This window comes from Thunnus albacares, chromosome 5, assembly GCF_914725855.1.
Source record: "Thunnus albacares chromosome 5, fThuAlb1.1, whole genome shotgun sequence".
NCBI lineage: Eukaryota > Metazoa > Chordata > Actinopteri > Scombriformes > Scombridae > Thunnus > Thunnus albacares.
This window is the reverse complement of record NC_058110.1, coordinates 21,553,572-21,578,827: the sequence shown is the minus strand read 5'-3', so window position 1 is coordinate 21,578,827 and position 25,256 is coordinate 21,553,572. Positions and strand designations below refer to the sequence as shown.

The window sequence follows — 25,256 nt, the reverse complement described above, 5'->3', positions numbered from 1 at the left end:
TCTTTTTTTGTAAATACATTTTATTGATTTCCAGAGTTTCCATCCCACAAAAATAGAAGAAACAAAACATGTTTACCTGACTTCAATTCACCAAACCATCCCCCAAACACAAAGAAGCACTATTCATCAAATATCTTGACAAACTGAGTTCCCCATTTCCACCCTATCCACCAACTCACCCGTCTGATCCACAAGAATACCGCTAAAACCTCTTCTTATTCTTTTCTCTTTCAATCAGCAACAACAAAATTGTCTACCTGCCTTCACTCATATTGTGTTTTGATACAGCTGAAAACACAAATTAGTTGTCCTTGCTGGCATATTTTTCAGTTTCTTTTCATAATATACTAAATGTTATTTAGAAACAATCATATAATAACTATAGTACAGGTTTATGTCATGTAGGCCATGTCAATTTGGCATGACAGATATAATCTGCATCTATAAATTAGTTCACTTTTAAACTTTTGAAGAGAGTAGAAAAGAGAAAGAGGAGAAACCAGTCAGAGGTGTGAATCAGAGCAGCAGTGGATTCAAAATGTGTCTTTGTTGAGGCTGTGAACAAAACACAGTTCTATAGCTGCTGAATTCCTTCAAAAGTGAAGCAATTTATAGGGGCGGATTGTATTCTTAGTTTTCTAAACAGCGTCATCTTTAGCTTTTTCCCGCCATTAGCACTTAACTGAATTTTAGGCTCTGTGACTGGACGCTTTTTGCCAAAATGCACATTGGGAGTTAAAGTTAACTTTTTTCTAACACAGCAGTTCATCTTTTGTACTGATGATTCAACTGGGAGAGTTTCATACCCATCCCAGTCATTTTAGTGCTACAACTATCAGTCATCTAACATCATCTATGGAGAAAATGAAAAGGACTTTTACTCCTGGAACCAGGAAAACCTGAAATAGCTCCTCCCACTTCGCCACTCTACAAAACTGTGATCACAGCTCATAAATGCTACCTGTTAACTCAGGAAAAGCAGACAAATTTATACACTGTTACACTGATGTGTCACTATTACATGCTCACAAAGTTATCTGACAAAATAAACATGAATTACAGAGATAAAAGCAACTAAAAGTTGGCCTCTTAACATGACTGACACACAGCAACAGCACTCACTCGACTGTGTCTGTGCAGGCATATGTAATTATATTTTTTAGCCATATACACTAAAGGCAAAACAACCAACAGCATTGGGGTTTTAAGGCATTTTACTGAATCTAAATCCAATATAGAATCCACAGATTGAATGTGGATCCTTTCATACCCCTTATCAGACCAATTTAAGTTCATCTTTCAACAATTTAAGGGTAAAGAAAGAGTCCAGAGAGTGTACAGACACATTAGTGGCTTTGTGAGGATGTACAGTGGGGCTTTGCGCTAAATGCCAACATCAGCAAGTTAACATGCTTACAATGACAGTGCTAACATGCTGATGTTAAGCAATTATAATGTTTACCATGTTCACTTTCTTAGTTTAGTTTAATTTGCTTAGTTAGCACAAAACACAAAGTATAGCTGAGGCTGATGAAGATGCCATTAACTTTGCAGGTATCCGGCCAAAGTATTGGACAAATTAGTTTTGATCTGATGATGGCACTAGATGAAATCAGGGGGATCAGTGACAAGAGCATGTATGTCTGTATTAAATGTAATGGTAATCCAGTCAATAGTTTTCAAGACAACAAAACCACAAATGTCACAAAGACATTAGGATTCATGACTGTCTGTACAAAATGTCATAGCAATCCATCCAACAGCTGATATATTTCAGTCTGGACTAACGTGGTGGACCAACAGCCAGACCACCATTACCATCCTAAGAGCCATGCATACCTACAACTTCATATATAAGAGCTGAAGTTAAAAGATGGACATTCAAAGAAGAAAAAACTCCCAGATAGATTACATTTGTCTGTTTTTTTGCAATGTTTTGTACATCTTTCTCGGCTAATATCAAAAGACAGAGGAGAAAGATTTGTTCAAATCAGGGCTTTAAGAATCCATTTTATTTATTGGACAGCATTTTCGAAAAGCTGAGTTACTGAGTGTGAAATGCCAAAGCGGTACACAGCTTAGTGTGGATGTGTCCAAAGTCTCTATGTCTCCAGTCACTTAGTGTGCAGGGTGAATTAAAAATAGAGAGGCAGTGAATGACTGCAAATCGCTTTAAACAGAGGTGTGTGTAGAGTAGCAGGGGTCTGTCTGTCAGTCTGTCTTGCACCATGGGGGAGGGGATAAAGGATCAATAGGAGGTGACAGAGCATGTGGCATATGACTCTGACAACCTGACCCCCCACTTCGAGGGCTTGGCTCGACTTTAAAACACGCCAATCACACACACACGCAAACACACCCTCCAGAACAGTCCTGTCAACATTGAACAAGGCAAGCCAGACAGAATTAGCTGACTCTGTTTTATGATCAAATGTGCTGGGGACCTCTCAGAAAGCTATGTGTCACGTTTGGTTCTGCATGTGGGTGTGGGTGTGGATGTGTGTGTGTGTGTGTGTGTGTGTGTGTGCGCTCCATTAGCCAGCTCTCCTCCTGGCCACCATATGCAGAGCCGGGAGCCCAGGCTGGCTCCATCTGTTGGGTTAATGCCCAGCCTCAGCCCCAAGCAGCTGGCCCCTACAAGCTTCATTATTCTAGCAGGAACTCCACACACACACAAACACACACACACTCACAGTGGACACACATAGACATATGTAGTGAGAGACGGACACACTTGATGGAGCCAAGGTCTATCACACAATGACAAAGTCACCAGAGCTTGGGAAGGTGTTTCTGAAATTCATTTTGGCTGTCTAAGCTGGTGTGAGATGAATGTTGCCTGCATGAATTCATTATTCTCAATGGTCAGGCAGGCAATTGGGCACGATAGCCATCAATAGCTTGGGGAGGGGAAGGAGGGAGATGAGAGGAGAGGAGGAGGAGGAGGAGGAGGAGGAGAGCACATTGTAATGTAAAAGGCAAAATTTGAAACTTTCAAAATATGAGGAATAAATTAAAAAAAAAAAACATCAAAGGAACAGTGTGCAGAATGAAAAAATTTGGGAGAGGACAAGTTGACAGGAGGGGGGGGAGGATGGATACATTTACAGGGTGAGAAGTGACAACCCAAACACTTCTCTTTGTCTGGATAAATACACATCTAATCTGCACTCAGGAACCACAGGGGAGCCTTGAAGATTTAACAGTGTGCATGTGTGTGTGGTGGTTTGAGAGGGGATTTATTTCTGATTATTTACCTATCAAATTGTGAGCTTCCACTCGAAACTCAACAGGGAGCTAAATGACTCCCACGGGTCAGCGGGCGAACCGCACAAACAATGCAGAGGAACACAGACATTCTTCAAGGGCAAATTATACATCTCCGCTGAGGTGTTGCAGTCGTGGGTGTGTATGGCGCAGATTCCTACAGCTTTGGGAGTGATTTATAGTTCGGTGCAGGATTCTTACTGGATGTCTGCGTTACGCATTCATTATACACCGCAAGTAATTGTGTTTACTTGGGCTGCACTTGTTCACACCAGGGCATTCAGGCTTGACATAGGCAAACAGCACCTAGTGGCAGTGCATCACATTTAATTACAGCTAAAATATATGTTCAGTGCTGATAAAGCTCAAGAATTCGCAATTAAGCCTTGATATTTTACAACAATAATTCTTAGTGGAGGAGCGATGATGAAAAAAACACGATGTGGCACAAGATCAAAATTAAAGCTGAATAATTTCAGGAGAAAAAAAAAGCAAACTCTGACTTCAGGTGTTTTTCCTGGAGAAGATGATTCAGGGAACCATATTTGCTTCACCTGTCTCTGTTTTGTCCCTGTCTGAGAGTTGGACTCATTCCCTTATTCACTTTGTGAGCCATAACTATGGAGGAGAAGGTTTGGCCTGGAAATGGCACTAAAAAATGAAATGGCTCTCCCACTACACTTACCCGTAGGAGGAGCCAGGGAGGTTGTGTCTGACTATTTACACCCAGTTAATACAGCGATTGAACTTCTCGCTCACGCCCTCTTTTTTTATTCTTCGTATAATTATTTATGTCACATTTTGTTTGAGCAAACGAGTGCAACAGTGTGAATGTCGTTTAGGAGGGACTGTCTAAATATGTGTGCTGTTTTCTCCATATTTTAACAATTATTGCATCTTACCCCGTTATGGCAGGCTTTTCGCTCCTTTTTTCGAGTGTGACCATTCAGAACATTTATTCACACTTACTTACCTTCCCACACCACATCTCACAAGCATAACTCGACCATTAACCTTCCTCAACCTTCTCCGTGTTGTCAACATGACCGACACCAGATTCAGATAGGAGAGAATACAAAACAGCAGCCCACACTGAACAGGCAGAGGTGAAGGCAGAGAATGCTAAATTTTCATTGTCGTTAACATAAATGTAGTCTGGTGTATCAACTCTATGTGTATTATCACATTAACATGGTCCCTTATCACAGGCGTAAAGAAGATGAGTTAAAATCCTTTTTTTTTCAAAGTTTGCTTGTAATCAGTTTAACCTGGTGACCTGTGTGAATGTAGAAGTTATTCAGTCTCAAAACCCTAGTGTGAAATTGATTATGACACAAGATTTGGAGAAAAATACACTTTATATTTCTTGGCAAAGGTGTTTAAAAAGAGAAATACTTGATACATAAATTACAGTGTTTTTGCACAGGTTTACAGTGAGGTAATGCCAGCTTATTTACTTCCACCTTCACACTGGATTTGTCTTTTGGTTTTTAACAAAACACTCGCCAGCCAATCAGAAACAAGTATGTCAGTAATGACAGGTTTCCAAAAAAGGACACCTACATTGTAGGTGGCCCAACACTTGCACACTGGAGTATAAATCACCTGACTTTGCTGACAGATGCATGACGAATTATTCGGAGAACAGCGGACTGAAATTTTTGAGAGTCTCACCTTGGACAGGCCTCCTACGTCCAGGTAGAAACAGATGATGAAGACATTCCAGGCCACCCATAGAGCTGCCCATACTGTATACTGGAGGGCAAAGACACAGACAGATTAGCTCCATGGAGAGTAGATGAACTGAACAGAACAGGATATGACAGCTACTGAACAAATGGCAGGTTGAATGAATGAGCTCATACAAAAAGTAAAGCCGGTGGCCAGTGTCCTCCCACACACACACACACATTCTCACATGACATGCATTAATACACGCTCACATTCGCTATATGCATACAACCTCCATACACACATATAATTTTGCAAGTTAGACCTTGTTTTTTTTTTCAAGAGTGCCAGTAAGTTCAGCAAGTCTCTTTGAGCCCTGAGGGATCTGCAGGTTTTTAAACTGCTGAGGCTGAATGAAGTTCACGACTTTAACCGTTTATAAAGCTGTACAGTCAGACAGCCAACTGTTGACAGACGCAGAGTGGTATTGAGTGGTATTCTATGACAGAGAGAGAGAGAATCATCGGTGTGAAGGTTGTGAAATCTTCTGACTCACAATGAATTGTGTGTTTAAAATGTCAGAGGTGTCAGAGGAAAAGTGGAGGGCAAAAAGGCACCTTCGTAAAAACATACATGTCGAATCATGAAACCCCCTTAGCTTGCTCTCTTCCATTTTCCATGTGAGACAATAGCTCTACTTTCCCTCCTTCCTCTCCTCTTTCCAATCCCTGCTTCCTCTGTTTCTTCTTCTCATCCTGTGTGCCTCCCGTTTATCCTTCTCCCATCTCCCCTGTCTCTCTTTATTAACTCTCTTTTCCTCCGTATCTCTTTCTCTCTCTCTCTCCCCCCAATCTTTTCCTGTCATCAACATCGCCATCTGTGCTTCCACTAATGCTGCTCAAAAAAAAAAAAAAAAAAGGCTTTTAATGCCAGATGAACGTTATGGTGTCGAATAAAAACTGAAGTGCGTAAAAGCACATTTATGCGGCTTCATAGCGGCGCTTTCTAACAAAAGGAGTGAAACAAGAGGCAGCACTTGTTTTGCACCGTAGTTTCAAAGAATGACCTTCTCTGTCCAGAATCTTGACGTCGAGTATAAATCTGATGAGCTCCTTACTCCCCCCCCCACCCCACCCCCCAACGCCCCCACCCACTTTAATTAGCCCTAATTACCTTGGGATTAGAGTGATTTAAGGGTGTCGCACAATGCACAAGAGAGTGCAGCACACTTTGCAATTAGAAAGGAAAGGCAACAACATGTCCAATCCCCATGCACAGGCACAGGCAGAGGACTAATGCAAAGTGATGTGACACCACTTAACAAAAAACAGTGAGGAATAGGATTATGTGACAGACTGTACTGAGTTTCACATGAACTGTGGGTCAAATGTGATATTTCAGTTGTGTGTACTCACCACCACAATGTAGCGCGGCCGGTACTGGATGGTGCCAAAGAGGCCGAGGATGACAATGATGATGTGGAAGAAGTTGGCAAGGATGGGGGCCCACTGGTAACCTAGGAAGTCAAAGACCTGCCTCTCTAAAGCCAAGACCTAAAAGGGCAAGAGGAAAAAGAAGAGACAAATGTTAACAGGTTCACATCTACTGTGAGTAAACTGTGTCTCCCGCTGCAACAGTGAGGAACGTTGTGGGGTTGCCAAATGTTACACAGCCCCAGAAAAATCGCAGCACATATAAACACACTGGCAGCATATACCATTTATGGTTTATTGGAGACAATATCTATTCACCTCACAGCAACTGGCCAACAATCCTACATTAAGTGAGTCGACATGAACAGCTTGAGTGTTTAGCCTCCGACGGTGGGAGCGCCCAGAGGTGAAGACTGGAAGTTTTATAAAATAAACAATGACAGATTTATCGATCCAACCCCTGCTGAGCTAAAGAGAAGCTCACAATTTCCATCCTTCCTGCCAACAGCCTCCAGAAATGAGAATGTTCTGGAACTTTATGGGAGGTGAGGGCCTTCCTTAATAATACCACTGCGGTGAGCTTAGGCGCTTATTGAAATATGTGTTCACAAACAACGTGTGTACATGCACACACACACACACACATATTCACATGTACAAGGAAAGTTAAATCCTCTACAGTGAAAAGAGAAATTCCAAAGTTTTCCCGATAGTGACTCGCCCCTTTCCACTCCTATGTCAATGGTGGATTCAAGACTTTTCTTTTTACATTATTATTCATGATGTCCTTTTTACTGTTTATTAATCGTCATCCATAAATCTTTCTATCTCCCTCTCTTCTACCCCATCACCTTGCATGTCATATTTATGCAACAGCAAAAAAAAAAAAAAAAAAAGCACAACAAAGCAATTTGAACCTTTAAAACTGTGAGTCCCTATTTGCATCAACTCAATTAGCATGCCACTTGGGGGAAAATACAGGGAGGAGGTGGGTGTGAACCATTTAATTAGAATTCCATCGCCAATCCAATTCCATTCCAATCCCAGTGTGTGTGCGCGCATGTGTGTGTCTCAAGCAACGATGTGTTTCGTTGTGCGTCGACATGTCATTTCCAGCCAAGCGCTTGAAGATGGATGAGGGAGGGAAGAATCTCGTCTCTGCCGCAATGATAGGAACGCACCACCGAGCACATTCACGCAAACACACACACACACACACACACATACAAACACACACAGTTGGTGCACAGCCGCGGCTGCTCTTCTTAATGTAATGGAAATGTTACCAGCAACCCGATGAGATATTGTGACAGGCAGGGGAGGGAGATGATCAAATAGTGAGTGATAATTAAAAATGAACACTCCTTCGCATAGAGTGTCAGACAGGGTGTGAAGCTACAGAGGGCGAGGTGAGCGATCTGTGACCTGCACCAAGCATTATCATACCAAAGTCCAGGAACTGCTCAGCAATCCTAAGATAAAGATTCATTCTGGTGACAGGACGAGAAAAAAAGAGAGGGAATAAAAATTGAGATGGATGGTGAGAATACGGCATTTTAGGTAAAAAAAAAAAAAAAATCAGATAAATGGAGAGATGAGAGAAAATGCAGAGAAAATCACAAACGTCATAAGCTAACGTAGAATGACTGAGCTCTGAGCCCTTTTAATAACCTGTCTATCCCTTGGATAAAGAAGGGGCTGAAGGAAATGAATAAAGTCAAAAGAGTCATACATCTTCTAGTCGGCTGTGGGTCATGGTTAGAGAGCTCAATAAAACTCAGAAGGCAGAGGGACGTCAGCAAAGATGAGGTGCAGCTAGGCTGCAGTTAAATTGGCTGACGTGCTCACAGGCCTGACCCTTTTGATTTGACAAAGGGGTGGTGGTGTTATTAATCAGCTATGACTTGGAGCTATGCGTTTCTGGATTAGCATAAGAGTTTATTCCTTAACATTTTCTTAAGACATAATCAAGGTTAGAATCAAGGTTAATAAAAATACATTTAAACGTCTTTTGTTCTGATCCAGTCGGATTAAACAAATGTCAAATGTATGAGGAAGGCAATATTACCCCGATCAATGATATCAATGAGTATTTCTTCAGTTGATTAGAGACATTACCATTAGCAATATATATGTGTGTGTATACATATATAATATTATTTTTGTGTAAAGTCAATTCCCTTGCGCAAGGGGCAGTTCAGAGAGGTTATTTATCCACATTTATCTGAGCAAGGCAGAGCAAAAAAAAAAAAAAAAAGGAAATGAGCAAGAAGCAAATACACAGAAAGCGTTGCGGATGCATTTTTCAGTCGTCCGTCTTACACACATCTACCGCAACAGATACAGATCTATTTTAAATCGATACAGTTGTCTTCACAGGCTGCGAAACCGCTCCCATTTCATTCATGCAATATGCTCGAATTTTAAGCTTCAAGTCTGTTTTCTCCTGTTTTATGTTCAAAATTACAGTGATTGTGTCATGTATTGCTGCCAAAATACATGCTCAGCACTGCCTGAATGCATTATGTGTAGACACAGATGGATGACTGAAGCTGCTGCTGCTCTGCTAACGTGCTGCTCATGCTACGTTACGACTCTGCTAGTAAAACTGCTGCAGAGAACAGAAAAGCCTACGTCTGACATAAGTGGTGCCACTTTGTCAGTAACTTTTTCTCATGATGATGTTGATGATGACAAAGTAGACTTACTCGTAAACCTGTCACATTTTTTATCATCTAGAGAAAAACAGCCCAGAAAGAACCCTTCATTTTTCAAACAGCACTGTGCTGCATATAGCACATTATTTTTTCCTATCGATGAAATACGATCATCAATTCAGCAGGAAAAAATATGATACAAGTTAAGGCTGACTGTAAAGATAAAGTGAGTGAGGGGTGAGGGCTTCATGAATATGTTTGCCTTCAACAGTCTTCACAGTCTGCCCCAGCTAATTAAAAATTGAAAACTTGCAAATGGTCAATCAGACCTAAATCATTAACAAAAAGCAATACGCAGTGCATCGTATACATAACCTCTTATGTCCATTTGTCAAGTCGAGCTCTGTAATAATGTGACTCCCTCCACACAACAACACAAAGAGGATAGGATGCTGTTTATCTTCTTGTGTTGAAGATAGTGGAGTTGGGTGCTCAGAATGTCCTCTGGTAATCCTGGTGGAGATCCAAAAGCTCTGCAAAATCTGTTTAACAGCTTTTATTCTATTTGGCTGGATAAATGCAAAAAAGCCTCGGGGGTCTTAACTGCACTAACACTTGGTGCAGTTTTTACATTGCAATAATGATAAGCCTAACTGAATAAAGACATTTTAGTTTGAGGGGCAGCTCATTTACATCTTTTCTTCATCTATTAGTCAACTGTAAAATATCTTTGGCATGTCTGTGAATTGGATTTGTGACCGTTTTTATAGAAAAAGGTTTATTTCAACAAGTTAAAAATCTTTAGCTCTATCATTTGTCTCCTGTCTTTTTGTCTAACACTACACACGGCTCACTATTATTCAAATATACACAGAAACACACACAATGTCCTCAGTCAGCAGACATGCAATCCCACATGGACTGCTGCCTCAGCAAAGGGCAATAGTCATGATAATGAGCATGAACCTATATCCCTCCAACACACATACTTCAGATCCCTTGATGTATTCATTACACCCGGCCATGGACCCTTACCCTGAAATATTTCCACCAGTCACTGCATTAAAGAAATGTACAGGCATGAGGGACTGTGTGTGTGTGTGTGTGTGTGTGTGTGTGTGTGTGTGTGTGTGCGAATTCTCTCCTCTGAGATGCTGTAGTAAGCCTATCACGTTCGCTGCTAACTCAATAATCCACCAAGATGACAACAATCAATCAAGGATAGAAAGGTCTCTGCTCACCCAGACACACACATGCAGGCACACACACACACACACACACACACAAACCCATAAGGCACAATTAGCCCACAATTCATAGGAAGCAAGTTACTGGAGAGTGGGGTAGAATTGGATCAAAAAGATACCAATACTCTTCCAGGAATAGTGAGCCGGCTACATAACGGCCCGTAAAAGCCTCCCGCCGACCTCCTGCATGCACAAATGACTCCCTATAGGGTGACGGAATCTCTTAGTGTGTATTTTGGTTTGGGGTGTGTATATGTGGAGAAGCTTGTTGCCCACACATACCACTCCTCCCACCATAAATACTAAGCAATTAAGGGGTGGGTAAGACAGCAGGATGCAACAAGCGCCTCCACTATTGCCCAGATTTGCTCGTTTGTTAGTTTTATCTTTCTATCTCTATGTTCACTCTAGTAATTTCTTACCACTATCCCTCGCTCTCAGAAACCATAATTTACTCTCCCCTTGAGCGGCAGTGATACCAGATTATTAGCAAGGATTGCAAAAGCCAATCCTGCCACTTATGTTACACGCTCTTAGCTGGTGTAAATTCATGCCATCTCTAGAGATGTGCATAAACAAGTAGATACAAAACAGAGGCGATAAAGAACACACAAATGGACACAGCCCTACACTATAATATCTCCTTCCTAAACGATCAAATCGAGCATATCAAAGCCCCAAAACATTTCGATCATCCCCATCTTCTTTAAAACACCATGAGGAGGAAGAGAGGGGAGTAAGCTGCAGATAAAAGTGATGAGAGGATCAGAGTAAATGTGTCAGAGAGAGAGAAAAAAAAACGTTTGATCTGCATCGTTTGATAGCTAATTAAGATGTGCATGTGTGCCCATGATAAGTGGCTGAAATTCATGAAAAACAGTTGGACTAAAGCGTCCAACTGAGATTTAAAGAGAGCAGAAACCACAACAAGTGGCAGGTTGGCTTGACGGTAACTCAACTGTGTTGTCACGAGTTAGCGATACACAGTAGTAGGACACACTTCTGATGAGGCGTTAGGTGCAAAAGGGAGATATGGCGTATATACTGACCTGATGACACTCCCCCACAGCAGTGACCCTCTCGTTACCCTTCAGCTCCCCACCTTAGCCTCTAGATACTATAAATCACATCAGTGTTTCTCTTTCTGTGTGTCCTCTGTGAAATGTCCTTGTCTGATAACATGTTACTGAATGTGTCATCAGGATCTGTGGCTTTGAAAAGCTGGTTTGTGAGTGTGTGTGTGTGTGTGTGTGTATGTGTGTGCCCATTCTGTATGACTTTAGGCTGCATGAGTCAGTCTCCTTTGTGTTCAAGCGTATAACTCTGACTCAGACAGTCAGGCAGAAGGGCGACATTGACGGGTGCCAAGAGACGTGAAGGTTGAACTAAAGAATTACAGAGAATTTCTACAACTACATTTAGCGTGGTTTTTTTTAAAAAATCTCACTGGTTTCAACTTAGACATAGAAACACACATTAGACAATGAGGTCAAGCCTGATACAATTATAAGATTCAGAAGGGCATTTTGTATGTAATATCCATTACCAGTTTGTTTCATATGTGCTTTGCCCTCTAACGGGCAGACATACTCTAGTACCTGCTGGGAGTCACAGAGTCAAGACAAGCCAGGGCAAAGCAAGGCACTTTATAAAAAGCCAGCCAGCCTCTGATTCATGCTTGTCTCGTGTACCGTCTCTCTTCATCTATTTTTGACACAGAACAATTGTTTTGAGTTTCTTCACAAAATATGGAAATTACCTGGAGTAACTCCAGCTCTATGAGTACTTGCATAGCCCTGTAAATCAGTGGTTCCCAAATTGAGTGTTGAGTCACAACACAAGTCTGAGGAGGTAGAAGATTAGACAATCAGAAAAATGTTTCTGCTACACAAAATCTGCTTATTTTTTTATGATTTTCTTCTTTGCACTTTTTTCAAATTGTCTGATAATTTAATCTCTTTAGGGCTCTAAAAAGATATCAAGATATCAAGATATATGCAACCTGTGTTGAGGGGTCACGATACCTTTGTTTTAAGGGGTCATCAGCCAAAAAGGTTAGAAAGCCGTGCTCATTCCCAGCTGGCACGAGGTGGACAGTATGGCTGCTGTGATGATCATAGAATACGTTTACATGCATTGTAGTAACCTGGTTACTATAAATTTGTGTAGACATGTGGCAGGTCAGTAATCAGACTGCTCTCATACCCCTGAATTTATTTTGGAAGCATGGCTTGATTATTTTAACAGTACTGACAGAAGTCGCTGCTCCCTGACCTTTGTGTCGGAACAGACTGACTGCAGTCAAAGGACCGGCAGACGGACAGAACGGAGCCTTTCCTCAAAAGGCGAAAGCGTGTGAATGGTCAGCAGAGTTATTTTTACTTCTGGAGGTTACATTCTGCTAGTTTTAGTTTTAGTCTGACATAATTATTTTAAATACAAGGATGAATCCCTCTGTGTAATTTCATCCTCCCGCTCTGCTGTTACAGTCCCTGTTTGCTGTCTATGGTTATGCACATAAGTACTTGTGAAAAGCAAAATTCCACCTACCTATCTACCTGGGGAAACCAGGTTTCTCTAATCCCCTATGCCGACTATGCTAACCAGGTTTCTTGTTAACATGACAGTTAGGAAAATGGCTTACTGGAAAAAGCTGACTATAACCAGGTTCCTTAGGTGCATGTAAAGAAGGGACTATTTGGGAACTACACACATACTGATAGAACTGGTGTTACTCAAAGTAACAACTATACAACTATATCCTGAGAAATCAAAAACAGCTATTCTATTCCAAATCTAAATGAAGACAGTAACAGAGACAAGCCATGAATCAGAGGCTGGCTGGCTGGCTCTTCTTTAATGTACCATGCTTTACACTGGCTTGTATTTACTCTGTGACTCCCAGCAGGCGGTAAAGAACTTCTCAAAAACTTTCTGCAATCCAATTTCTCACCTCTCGCCTGAGTAAAGTCATTATACTCTGGTGCCTGCCTGGTCCTTGTGTAACTAATGGTGCCAATCTCAGTATGTGTATGATGGGGTGTGTGTGTGTGTGTGGCTTTCATTGGGTACATGGAGAGTTGGATAGATAGATAGCCCATGGTGGTGCCTGGTCTAGCAGAGCTGAGACAGGGATTAAGAGGCGGGGTGCCTTCATAAGCCACTTTCTTCTTCACTGTTAGAAATATGGTCTGCATAGTCGAAAACACAGGAGCTAGTCCCTTTGTAGTTCTTTAAGTACCACTTGTTTTAGGTAGCAGTGCTAAACAGACACCGGTGGAAGTGCTTGTGGAAGCTGTGGTTTTTGCAGTGTGACTATTCAATTCAATTCAAATTTTATTTCAGACTCACAAGAGGGTCCATTATTTAATTTAAAAAACGTTTCATACGTAGGCTATCTTGCCAGTGTTTTCTGAGCCTGGATGAGTACAGAGAGCAGCTCATCCTAGGGCTATGATGTTGTGCTCTGACTCATCCAAGCGACACAAAATTTTACATCAGATGTCTTTGAAGTGCCTCACATGTAGGAACACCAGAGAGTACAAACAGTTGACTGGCACTGTGCCATCTGGGAACCTGAAGCAGCAACCTCATAGCATCATTGTAAGCCACTATGAGCCTCTGCTTACTAATTTTCCTGTAGCAACACCAAAGATGAGCTGAATACAGAGGTGTGCAGAAAGCTCTAAATAATGAACATTTTACATTTGACAGAATACATACAACAAAATTTGAGAAGCAACATATTGGCCTGAGCATATAGTTTACAACACTGTTGATTAATATCTCTTTCACTATTCAAATCATCAGTGAGAAAATGGCCAAAGTATTTTATTTCCATGCATGTCATGAGGGGAATATCGCACAAGTGAAACACAGGAAAAACTCATTTTTATCCTCTCTTCTTCTGATTATCATGACATTACTCTTTTCAGCATTAAATTTAATATCATAATCCTTGCTGTACTGTGAGCACACCTTCAGTTATTGCTGCAGCCCAGCACTATACAGACTACATATTACCAGGTCATCAGCGTACATAAGATGATTGATAACAGAGTTTTCAACAAGACAGCCTGTGTTATAACCATTCAATTGTTTCGATAGGTCATCCATACCAACACCATTATTTACATAAAACAGGGCAGATACAGCATTGCCCCATTTAACCTACATTGTCTAATGGGCATACCAGAAAACTAGTATTTTAAGTATATACTTTGGAACACCTCTAGCAAGCAATTTCAGAGATAATTTTCATGATTAATTCTGTCAAAGGCCTTGGATGCATCAATATATCACATAAATACAGTGGAATTTTGGCTTCCATATTTAGCAACTATTTCTTTTAAAGAAAAAATACACATATTAGTGCCATGTTTCCTTTTAAAGTCAAACTGATTATCAGTGGTGAGAACAAACATTTCCAACCTTGTTAGCAGGATTCTTACGAGCACTTTAGAGAGAATACTGGCACAAGAAATAGGTCTATCATTATCCATGCTATTTAATTTACCAACCTTCTCCCAAATGACAGGCACTAACAATACAGAGGTGATAGAATCTGGAAGGACACCATGAACTATGAGACCAGTAAAACACATGATCCAAACCACAAGCCTTGTTATCATCTAGCATCATGATGGCATCATCATCTGACCTGACTACCATGTTTTCAAAAAGATCAACATTTTCAGCTATAACTACGTTACTTTTAAAATAGTTTAATAAATTACATAATGATCACACCACACCTCAGTTATTTTATCTGGGCCACACGCACCTTCAATGTTGGATGATAAGGAAGTTTTACTATTATTCATAATTCTGACCTCTTTCAAGAAGTCATAATGGTTATTATCCTGCAGCTTCCTGGCAAGTGAATCAGCTCTAATTGTGTTCTTATTGCTTTTAATAAAAGGAAGAGCATATTTAAATCTTGCATTGGTAAGTTTTTTATGTTTAAGTAATGAGTATGATCAGAGTTTAAAAAATTCTCTAGCTGCAGCATGTTGCTCAGCCATAAAATCATTCCATCCATGTTTAATATTATGCACCTTGTTCTTATTTTTACAAAAAGGCTTACAAGAGGCATTAAGAGCTGTCACAATATTTTCATACATTGCACATAGTTCAATACCAAGATGTGGGTTTTTACAGTACATATTAATACACCAGAGCATCCCTAGGCTGTTCAATATTATTTAACAAGTTGTCAGTTGCAGTGGAATATCTGTTAATATCCTCCCTAGTTAGATTTGTCCAGTCCAGCCTCCCTGTATTAACATCATTACCAGTAACGGCCAGCATATGTATATTCTCAACATTTAAAGAATAACAATTGGTATATGATCAGAGGTGACCATCCCATAGTATATCTATATATTATCCAGAGGGTCATGAGCATCTGCTGTGCATATACAATGATCAAGCCAAGAAGGTTGTGTGCCAAGCGTCACTAATGTAAGTTAAACTCTTATCAGGCAAGAACATTTTACTGGATAAAATAAGATTGCTGTTATTACAGAACTGCAACAAGTGCAAATATAGAATTGCTATCTGACAAGTCAGCATTATAATCCAAACAAAACAAAAACATGACAAAAACAGTTTGAACTAAGTTGAACCATTGTCCTCAATGAATGAATAAACAGATGCTAATCTGTTCAGAAATTCATCCTCAGACTTATAAGATTCATAAGGTGTAAAGATATGATTGTAAACTTATTTTTATTATAATTAATCTCTAACCCAATATCAAAATCAACATTCAGTCTTACCACCTTCACCAGTGGGTCATATTTGCTATTTGCTCAGTATTGCCACTCCAGCAGGTATCCTACCTTTAACTGTTTTTGAAGGCACAGGATGTCACACTCTTCCAAAAGTGTGTCAACCAACAAACGTCTTGTTTTAGCTGCAGCACTGTGCCCTACACACAGGCCACGTGCAGTGTATAATAAAACCTGGATCTTGCTTTTCCTCCTCGCTCCCTAGAGGGGGTCCCTGATCCCTGCCCCAAAAGACTTGAGGCACACCCGTGCATTATCACTAGGCGGCGGCACAGAGGTCTGAGAGCTGGGGTTTTTCCCTCTGGACCAAGCAAGACAACAACTATAGTGCCTCTAGGCTGGTGTGTCTTGTAGTAGTGCCAGACAAAAGATCCGGCTGGCCAAAGCTAAGGATCATACATTTCTGGTACTTTATTATATTCAGCGGTGACATGAAATTAGCTGAATCTGCTATGTGCCGACTCAGTCTTTCGACACATAACCTCCCATTGAAAGCCTTTATGAATCAAAGTGCTCTTAGTGCTAATAACAAGCTAATCTCTCAGTGCTATTGGGAACACACAACACACAAATCCGTCCCAGTGAAAGAAACACGATAAAAGCCAGTACTTTGAACTAGAGTCTCCCTCTGGATGCTGGCAAACCACTTTAAACTTTTCACTATTGTGGTTTGTCCTGTGTTATGTTTACTCTGTTACTGTTGGTCACTTTACGATTAAGCTAAGAGCATCCTCTGGAGTCCACAAGCATTTTCAGTTCAGTTTGATCCACTTCAGTTCAGTATGGTTCATGTTAGTTTATTAGAGCTTAATCAGTTCAGTTGAATGCTCTCCCCTCTCTGTATGTCCAGATCAATTGAGAGTTCTTGACCTGTCTGGTCTGTCAACTGGCCTCATTACTGGTTAAAGTTGCTCCACTCTAATGCACCATTCAGACAAAAACAGTGACGCAGGTCAAATCCACATTGGGGGTCTATCTGAATGGGTCCACCTCGCCCAAAAAAAGAGAAAGACAGTCAGTTGTCAGTCTCATGTGCATCTGAAAGAACAGATACACTTCTATTTTAAATCAATACAGCTGTGTACACAGCCCACGTAACAGCTCATGTTTTACGCACATAACCGCAACCCAAAGTGTATTTTTTACGCTTCTGTTTTCCTACGTTTTATATGTGTAACTGCAGTGATTGGGTGTTGGGCTCTGAGTGCTTCCAAAATGCAGGTGACCTACATTCAACCTGGTGTAAATGGTAGGGGTGTAACAGTTTGTGTATTTGTCCTGAACCATTCAGTACCGGATGTTCAGTTCAGTACTTGACTTTCCTCAGTTCGGTATGCTCCCTGACCCAAACAATTACTGTCAGAATAGTTTAATAATCCACTCACGTCCGACGTGCGGAATAATTCTAGCAATTGAGATTCACCTGGAACATTTTGACAGTGCATCACTAGGCTGTAGCATGCTCATGGATGTATGCTTCTTAGCTTAGCCAAGTTACCCTGGACGGTTGGCTTTTCACTCCAACTTTGAGTGAAGCCAATCGGAACAACTATAAACACATTTCATTTCCAACATGGTTGGACAGCAAGTTGAAGAGGAACCAGTTCTGATTGACCATAAATCATCACAAAACAGCTGTCAGCAGGTGTCCTGACTCCTGGCAGGAAACAGAAAGGTTGTTTTCTTTTTCCACTGTAGCATAATTAAACTGTTTTAGTAATAGTTATGGCCAATAAGCCATTGTTGGATGTTTACATTTTTCAAAATTAAGGACCAAAATATTATTTTTTACCTTTTTGTTTCCTGCTGTACCAAAAACGTGCCAAACCGTGGCCCCAAAACAGAGGTACAACCCAACTGTGAATTTTGTGTACTGTTATGCCCCTAGTAAATAGTAAAATTGATGATTGCTCTATTCCATTTAGCTGCTTCAGTTTCAGGGTCCTGGTATTGTGCATGCTAGCTCACTGTCACATTGTCATGGCTTTCTGGAATATTTGAATATAACAGAGTTATCATTAATGTTACTAGTAACACCTGTGCTTTTCCTTCTATGACAAGTCAAGTGTGAGTGTGAGACTTGCTCATGTTAACAATGTGGGTCAGGTGATTAAGATCAGAGAGGATCATGTCTGCATAAGTAAAACAGAATTCCAATAATCCCAACAAAGGAGTCATTATCTTTAGCTTTAACTAATAGGCTATATCATTTTTAACAGTTAACCTGTCCCACATTTACCCATGTTTGACTACTTTCATTCTCTGTTTTATGAATTACAACAGCCTGGACAAAACTGACCAGACGGCATTTAGAGGATTTCTGCGCAAAAAAAAAAAGCTGACTTGATGATGAAGCAAGGTTCACTGAGATATGACCCAAATTCATACATAGTGACAGCAAACATCCATCCTAACACAGCTGGTATCTCCTGTAAAATGTTTATCTCTCTCAGTTTCTCTTCCTCCCTTTATCTCTCTTCCTCCACTTTGCCGTCAGCCAACATTTCTTTTTAGTTTATCTGCAAAGGTGGCAGTAATGTATGGATTATTAGAGGCTAGTTTAGACTTTGCTGCATCAACTTGAAGAGGAATGCTGCAGAATTGGGATGTGATGATTTCAGCCACAACGCAAGGGATTAATGTCATTTGTGAGGTTTTGTCTCCTTTTTTTGTGGCTCCAAACTGGAGCTGTGGCTGTTTGTTGAGTGGGTGTTGTACGGAAAATGAAGGATGAGACAGCATACCGGCATCACACACAGACACACATAAACAAGTGGTATATCAGGTAAAACTCACGCATGTTAATCTACATAAACACAGACATAAAGATCACACAAACATACTTTGATTTCTTAGAGGAGCTGACAGAAAAAAGCCGAACAAGAGGACAGCGACAGATAAAACCCAAACACACCAACAGTGGATAGGATGTGAGGGAAAGTGACGAAATGAGAGCACCTTAAATTCAGCCAATCCCATCTCCCTTCCTTCCTCCCCATTTCCCGGATATAACAAAAAACTGTTTAGGTTTCGCCCCAATTAACAAGTAGGCAATTTAGCTCCGACAGAGGAAATTCTCATTATGAATACTCAGTCAAGAACGGCAAACAGCTGTCAGCAGTTGGTACCCTCCAGCTCTACTTTCCATAATTGAGTCAGTAATGTTGCTCTTTTCATCATAACACCATCACTCTTAATCTTTCATCCACTAGTAGAGGAAGTTATGCTTTGTGCATCCCTGTCATCCAACTGTTTGATCACACAACACAATTAGAGGAAAAACATCCATGAAGTCATCAGCCGCTTGTAAAACAAGGACTGAATGCCAAAAATAGTGGGGGGGGGATTTAAGTGAGATGAATATGCTTTGCAGCCATTCAACTGAATGTGATCTGTCAAGATAGTCATCCCAGCTGTGGTGCTCCCAAAGCAATTTATTCGATGCCACACTATAACAAATGACACCGCTGGAACCGGTGGAATGGAAAGAGAGAAATGGGCTTGCAAATAGTTCTAGTTTTATCTCCATTATAGCTTAATATTGCAGTGTCATTGATGTGGAACACACACAGACACACTCGCACAACCTTGTGCATGGATGGGTACATGCGCACACACTCAAGATTTTGCCTGCCCAAGGTTTTCACCATAACCGCATAATTAATGGTCTGTTAAATTGAAGACATTAAAATGGTGCACAGTTGTAAAAGGGGCCACCAGGGACAAAGAGGAGATGTTTTTTTTACCAAGAACACACATATTATTATAAACCAACATGCACATAGCAAGGGCACGACTCCAAACTCCTAGGAGGGTCGAGAAACAGCAGAAAGGTTACCAACTCTCTTCAGTTAGCAGGGAACAAGGCTGCTTTAATCTTTGCTTAACAAGTGACTTCAGACAAAAGTATAAAATAAGCAAATTTCAGATGTGTGTCTCTAAGCAAACCACTCTGCTACATCTGACTGGTTGCTAAGTAGCATTTTGGGTGGGTCGTTTTTGTGGTGAGGTTAAAGGCTATATGTAAGAGGAGCTATCTTTAGAGTGACAGTTGTCCTGAGAGCAGGATGTGTACTGAGCCCCATATTCTACAGCCCAACCCCCCAGGTCGTCCACCAACACTAGTCTCTCTACTCAACATGCTAACTTAGATTTGCATCATCCCACATCTCCTTATGACAGGTTGGTCTTCATTTCCTGCAGGATCTTCAACATCTTATTGTATTCATAAAGGTTTCCATGATTACAGTGCACCCAAAAGAGGGAGGGAGATGGAAAGAAAACGAAACAGGAGGGGAAAAAGCTAAACATAGAGATGTCAGGTCTCCAGGGTCGTGCTTATAATTGGCCCAGAGTGAGAGGTCGAGCCACCACCCATCCCCCTTTTCTCTCTCTCTCTATTTCTCTCCACCTTTCTATCTGCATTTCCCCCCCAAATCTCCAGAGCCTCTGGCCCTGCTGATAAATCAGATGGCAATCAATAATTCAAGCATATTCAAACCTGGTATCCCAGCAGGGGGAGAATATGGGGAAGAGAATCAGGTGGGGGGGGAGAATAAAATAAAAGGAAAATGGAGATAGCACAAAGCCTTGTTGTGTTTCAACAAAGGATACACGTTAGGGGTGGAGCATGAACCGTCATTATACATTCAAGCAGTGCTTCTCATCCCTGAGTACCCAGGTTGCATTAGGTTCTCAGGTGCGATGACACACTGGAGGGAGCTCCAAAAGTCTGAGTTGTGAGTATAAATTTATTATGCAGTCACCTTGCCTTGTGACCTACAACACACACACACACACACACACACACACACACACACACACACACACACACACACACACACACTGTAGGCTGTTGTTTAATCAACTTTTTTTTGATGTGGCTGGTACTTGTAGCTAAGGCCAGGCAGGGCCTGTCAGGGTCTGCTCTTCTGTGGATGAGGGCTGTTCAGGCATAGCAATCAACACAGTCTGGGTCAAGACCACAATCAGCACTGAACACCGGGGGTCCATTTGACAGCACAAGAACAGCACACACACACACACAGTACCTAATTATGGCGACCTGCATGACCTTCAAAAAGAAAAGAATAACAGCTCAGAGACAATGTCGGATGGGGTTAAGACCTTCATTTCTGAAATCACATGAACCACTCGGGCTTCTATGGCCCACAATCACACTGTTAGAACCTTCTACACTCCATCTTCCTCTTTTAAGACAACAATTGGCCACCAAATGAACCCTCCTTTAAAAAAGGACTGGCAAATTAAAATTTGCACCCATTAGTTGATTTAAAATAGTGGCTCACATATCTGAGTCTTAAAAAGCACAGAGTCCTTGTTAGCAGTGTCTGACTGGCTTTCCCCATTGTCTGAACAGCTGCTGTTAATTAATAAATCTAACAAGGTCCTAATGTCTGCTAACAGAATTTTTTATCAATAATCACGCCCTTCCATAGCCGCTGAACCATCGTAGCCAGCAGGCTTCAGCAGGCTTGCCAACATGGCTGTGTAGACTGCCGAGATGGTGCCTTGGGGACCAGGATTAATATATGTGGCTTCCATTCCAGCTCATAGTGGGCTACTGTCAATTCAACACAGATTTCACTGCTTTGTTTTACATTATGGTCTTACTCAGTCTGGCTTGTGGATATATTTAGTTGCCTCTTCTGCAATAAATGTAGATGTTGGTGGTGCACGGCAAGCTTAGTATTATTAGAAATGATGGAGGATGTTTGTACCCATATATCAAACCGCTAAGTTCTATAACATAACATGTTTCTTAAAAGTGTCATTTTTGACTTTGTTGCTTTGACTGCACTTGAATTTGACACAAGCTTACAATGCTTTGGGCTCAGTAGTGATAGTCGATGCTTGCTGGTTTCCATATAATTAACTGACAAAGAGTCAATTTAGGCTTAAAAAGAGCACATTACAAGCCCCAACACCAGCCCACATCTGGTGAATATGACCATCAGAGTGTATCTTTCTAAATGTAGTAATGCGTTTTCAAAACCTTCCATACACTCCAGTCACAGCTCCATTTACATCTACTTTCCTAAATAAGAAATGAACTAAAAAGCAGATAAATATATTGCTATATATATATGTCTGTTGACATTCTTTGAATACACCTAGTTTAGAGGGAGTCTGTCTCTGTATAGTAAGCTGTGTCTAACACACACAGACACCACAATTTGTTTCTGCATGGATAATTCAGATAGGAGTGCTATCTTATTCTGCCACCATCTGTGCAAGTCAAAGCAAATAGTAAAAAAAAAAAAAAAAAAAAACAGGTTTCTGCACACAATGATATGAATCACAATCCAGAGAGGCTTTATGAAAACTTAATAGCGGGCCCAAAGAGGCGAAGACGAAGAGAAAGAAACCGAGAGATAAAAGAGCTGTGACCATCCACTCTATTCCCACTGGCCTATCTACTCCATCAACCTGGCACTGCCAAGGAAATACAGTTCATTATCATTGATCACACTTGTCTCCACACTCACAGAGACACACTAAAGAAGTTACACACATACACTCAACAAAAACACCCACTAGACACGTTAGCCTGAACACATCTCTGGAGCATCTGTAGCTGCTGAAATTGAAATCTTCAAGCTTTTTCCAGTTTACAGCTTTAATATTTCACTGGTTACCAGGTTTCGATATTTCACCTCTCCCGGGGAGCGGCAAGACAGAACAGGATTATACAGTGGCAGTAACTCTCACACCCAGGTTTGTTGGCCTGATAGCATGCAATATTTTATTGCCATGCAATTTGCCCAGCTGCAGTAATTATTCTTAATTACAGCTGTGTGGTGTATTAGGCCAAGACCTTGTGTGTGCGCACGCGTGCATGTAAACTGGTGAGGTGGGAGAGACAGTATGTTGCTAGACATTCAGCATCTCTAAGCTCATGTATATTCAACAGCAAATTTGAATATTAGTGCTTCCATGAAGCAAATGAGTTAGCAGGAGAAGCAGGAAAAAAAAAAACAGCCTAAATCCTTTATAATGTGTGGGAGATGACGTGATGCCTGCCAAGGGATAATGTCACGCCTTTAGAGATAACACTCTTCAGGATGAGGCGCTCTGCTTCTAAGCTAAAACTTTCTTGGAAGCACTTTGGTTGAACCCGGTCTTCTTCTCTGAAGCCTCCACTACAAAGTTAGTATATTCTCTAGTTATGGCATCAAAAGAGCAGAGGAAAAATGGGCAGTGTGATGCAACATATTACACACATACACACTCACATAGAGCTTGTGGGTAGTCTGATAGTTTTTAAGGGTGAAGATGAGGTAAGACTTCTACATCTCTACTCCCTCCATACCGAGGGTCACTACACTGAAAGCACTTTGTCCTACTTGGGTGCTAGTCAAGCCATTCACTTTGACAACATGGACCACTTTTTTCTTCTCCTTGCCTGAGATCAAATAAAAGCCCTTCCAGCTCTTTCCTTCATTTCTCTCATCTTGTCAGAGGCCAACAAAGCTGCACTTCCTCCCCTTATACACAGGCTGTAATCTTTACCCAACACTAGACCTACTAACCCATAACTCACAGTTCAGAATGCGCAGCTGCGTCTGTGGGTGTGTCTGTGTGTGAAGAAGGGTGCATGAAATAGTGTCTCTGTGAGGTTGCATCCGTCAGTGCTGCCAGCGCAGTTATGACCAGACATTTTCAGGGTCAATGTTCACTTCTGAGCTCATTACCCTTGTTCACTGTGATTATGAGTGTGGGTGTATGTGTGTGTGTCTGCCCTTTCCCGAAAAACCATCATGACCAACGAAGAGGTCTCCTTCATCAATCACCCACTGTCCAAAGAACTGCATTGGCCATCAGCTTCAGTCAGAACAACATCCTTCCTCATGGCCAGTCGCTGACATTCACAATACGTCTGGACCGGGTCCCTAATCTGTCCAATCGAAACGCTTCCATGCCAGGTCAGCTTTAGGTCAACACCTCAAACAGCCAACCCGTTGAGACAAAAAAAAACGAGCTCGTCTGTTTCTCTGAGTACAAACAAATCATTAGACAGACAGGGCTTCATGCCAGAGCTTGCCATTCTCTGGGGCTGATCGGGGGTTCTGACAACCATCCAGCCCTACTGTCTGGAATAGTTAGGCTGCAAAGAGAAGAGGGAACAGAGGCGTTTCGATCAATACAGCCTCATTATCTGCTGCCTTCTGTCCCAGAGAGATGAGTCCCACCGCTCAGCCTGTTGATGAGGAAAGCGCACCACAATTCAATTAGGGGATGGTCGAGATGCCAAAAGAGGTTTGATCAAAGCACTCTGCCTGGCTAATTAGCACACACAGCGGTTCACAGGGGCTATTTTTACATCTGAGGAGCAGAGTATGTTGTTTTGTTAATGGTAGTTTTACCCTGTAATGGACTGGGAATAACCTGGCTCATTGTCAATGCATAGGTTTCAGCCAGGGGAAAGTGGGGCCCCTTGTGCTGCTTCACACTCATGCGCACATGTATATTCATGTGAACACGCACACATATAAGCACACACGCGCACATAAACACACACACACGACTACAACCTGATGACCTTCTGAAAGGTCATGCGAGGTTTAATGCGACCCCTCTTGGCCGGTTAAACTCATCAGAAATGCGCAGGTGTGTATGTGTGTGAGTGTGTGTTTCTGCAGACAGGAAGTGTCAGGTCATCCAGAAATAGTGCCGAGGGAAAATAAAGCCGTTTCCAGGAGTCTTCAGGGACTTTTTAGGCAGCCCGCTGACAGCTTTATAAACCTCTTAACAAATGGTCGACCTCCTTCTCTCTAATGAGGCAAAAAGGTCCGAAGTCTGGGAAGGGAAAACAGGTGTGTCCCTCAAGGTGGGTTCATAGCCTCCTGTGTTTGTGTTTGTGTGTGTGTCACCAGAGAATGAGTCATGATTTTAATACGGAAGCAACACTGAGGCCATTGTGACCTAAGCCTTGTAAACACAAGCGGACTTTCTTTCTAATGTTCAAATTCCCTTTTCCTCACTATCCCACAAATTTACAGAGCTGAAACCTGATAGATACACAAGTGTTAAACACAAATACACACAAATCCACGACTCATTTTGAAAGATGAGGTTGGGAAAGGGCAGCAGGACAATACGGTCGGATGCAGCAGTGAGTAATTCAAATGACACCAAGAAAAAACTAAAAAAAAACAACAAAAAAAA

The 25,256-nt window shown here is 41.4% G+C and overlaps 1 protein-coding gene across 3 annotated transcripts in view; it reads right to left on the bottom strand.

The window, feature by feature from the left end:
* nkain4 (sodium/potassium transporting ATPase interacting 4) overlaps nt 1–25,256 on the bottom strand; it is a 55,406-nt gene that overhangs the window by 22,953 nt on the left and 7,197 nt on the right. For all 3 annotated transcript variants that reach the window (XM_044351584.1, XM_044351585.1, XM_044351586.1), the window contains 2 exons: nt 6,354–6,491; nt 4,942–5,022 (listed from right to left, as the gene is read on the bottom strand). In XM_044351584.1, the coding sequence (XP_044207519.1) occupies nt 4,942–5,022; nt 6,354–6,491 (219 nt within the window). The remainder of the gene's footprint in view (nt 1–4,941; nt 5,023–6,353; nt 6,492–25,256) is intronic.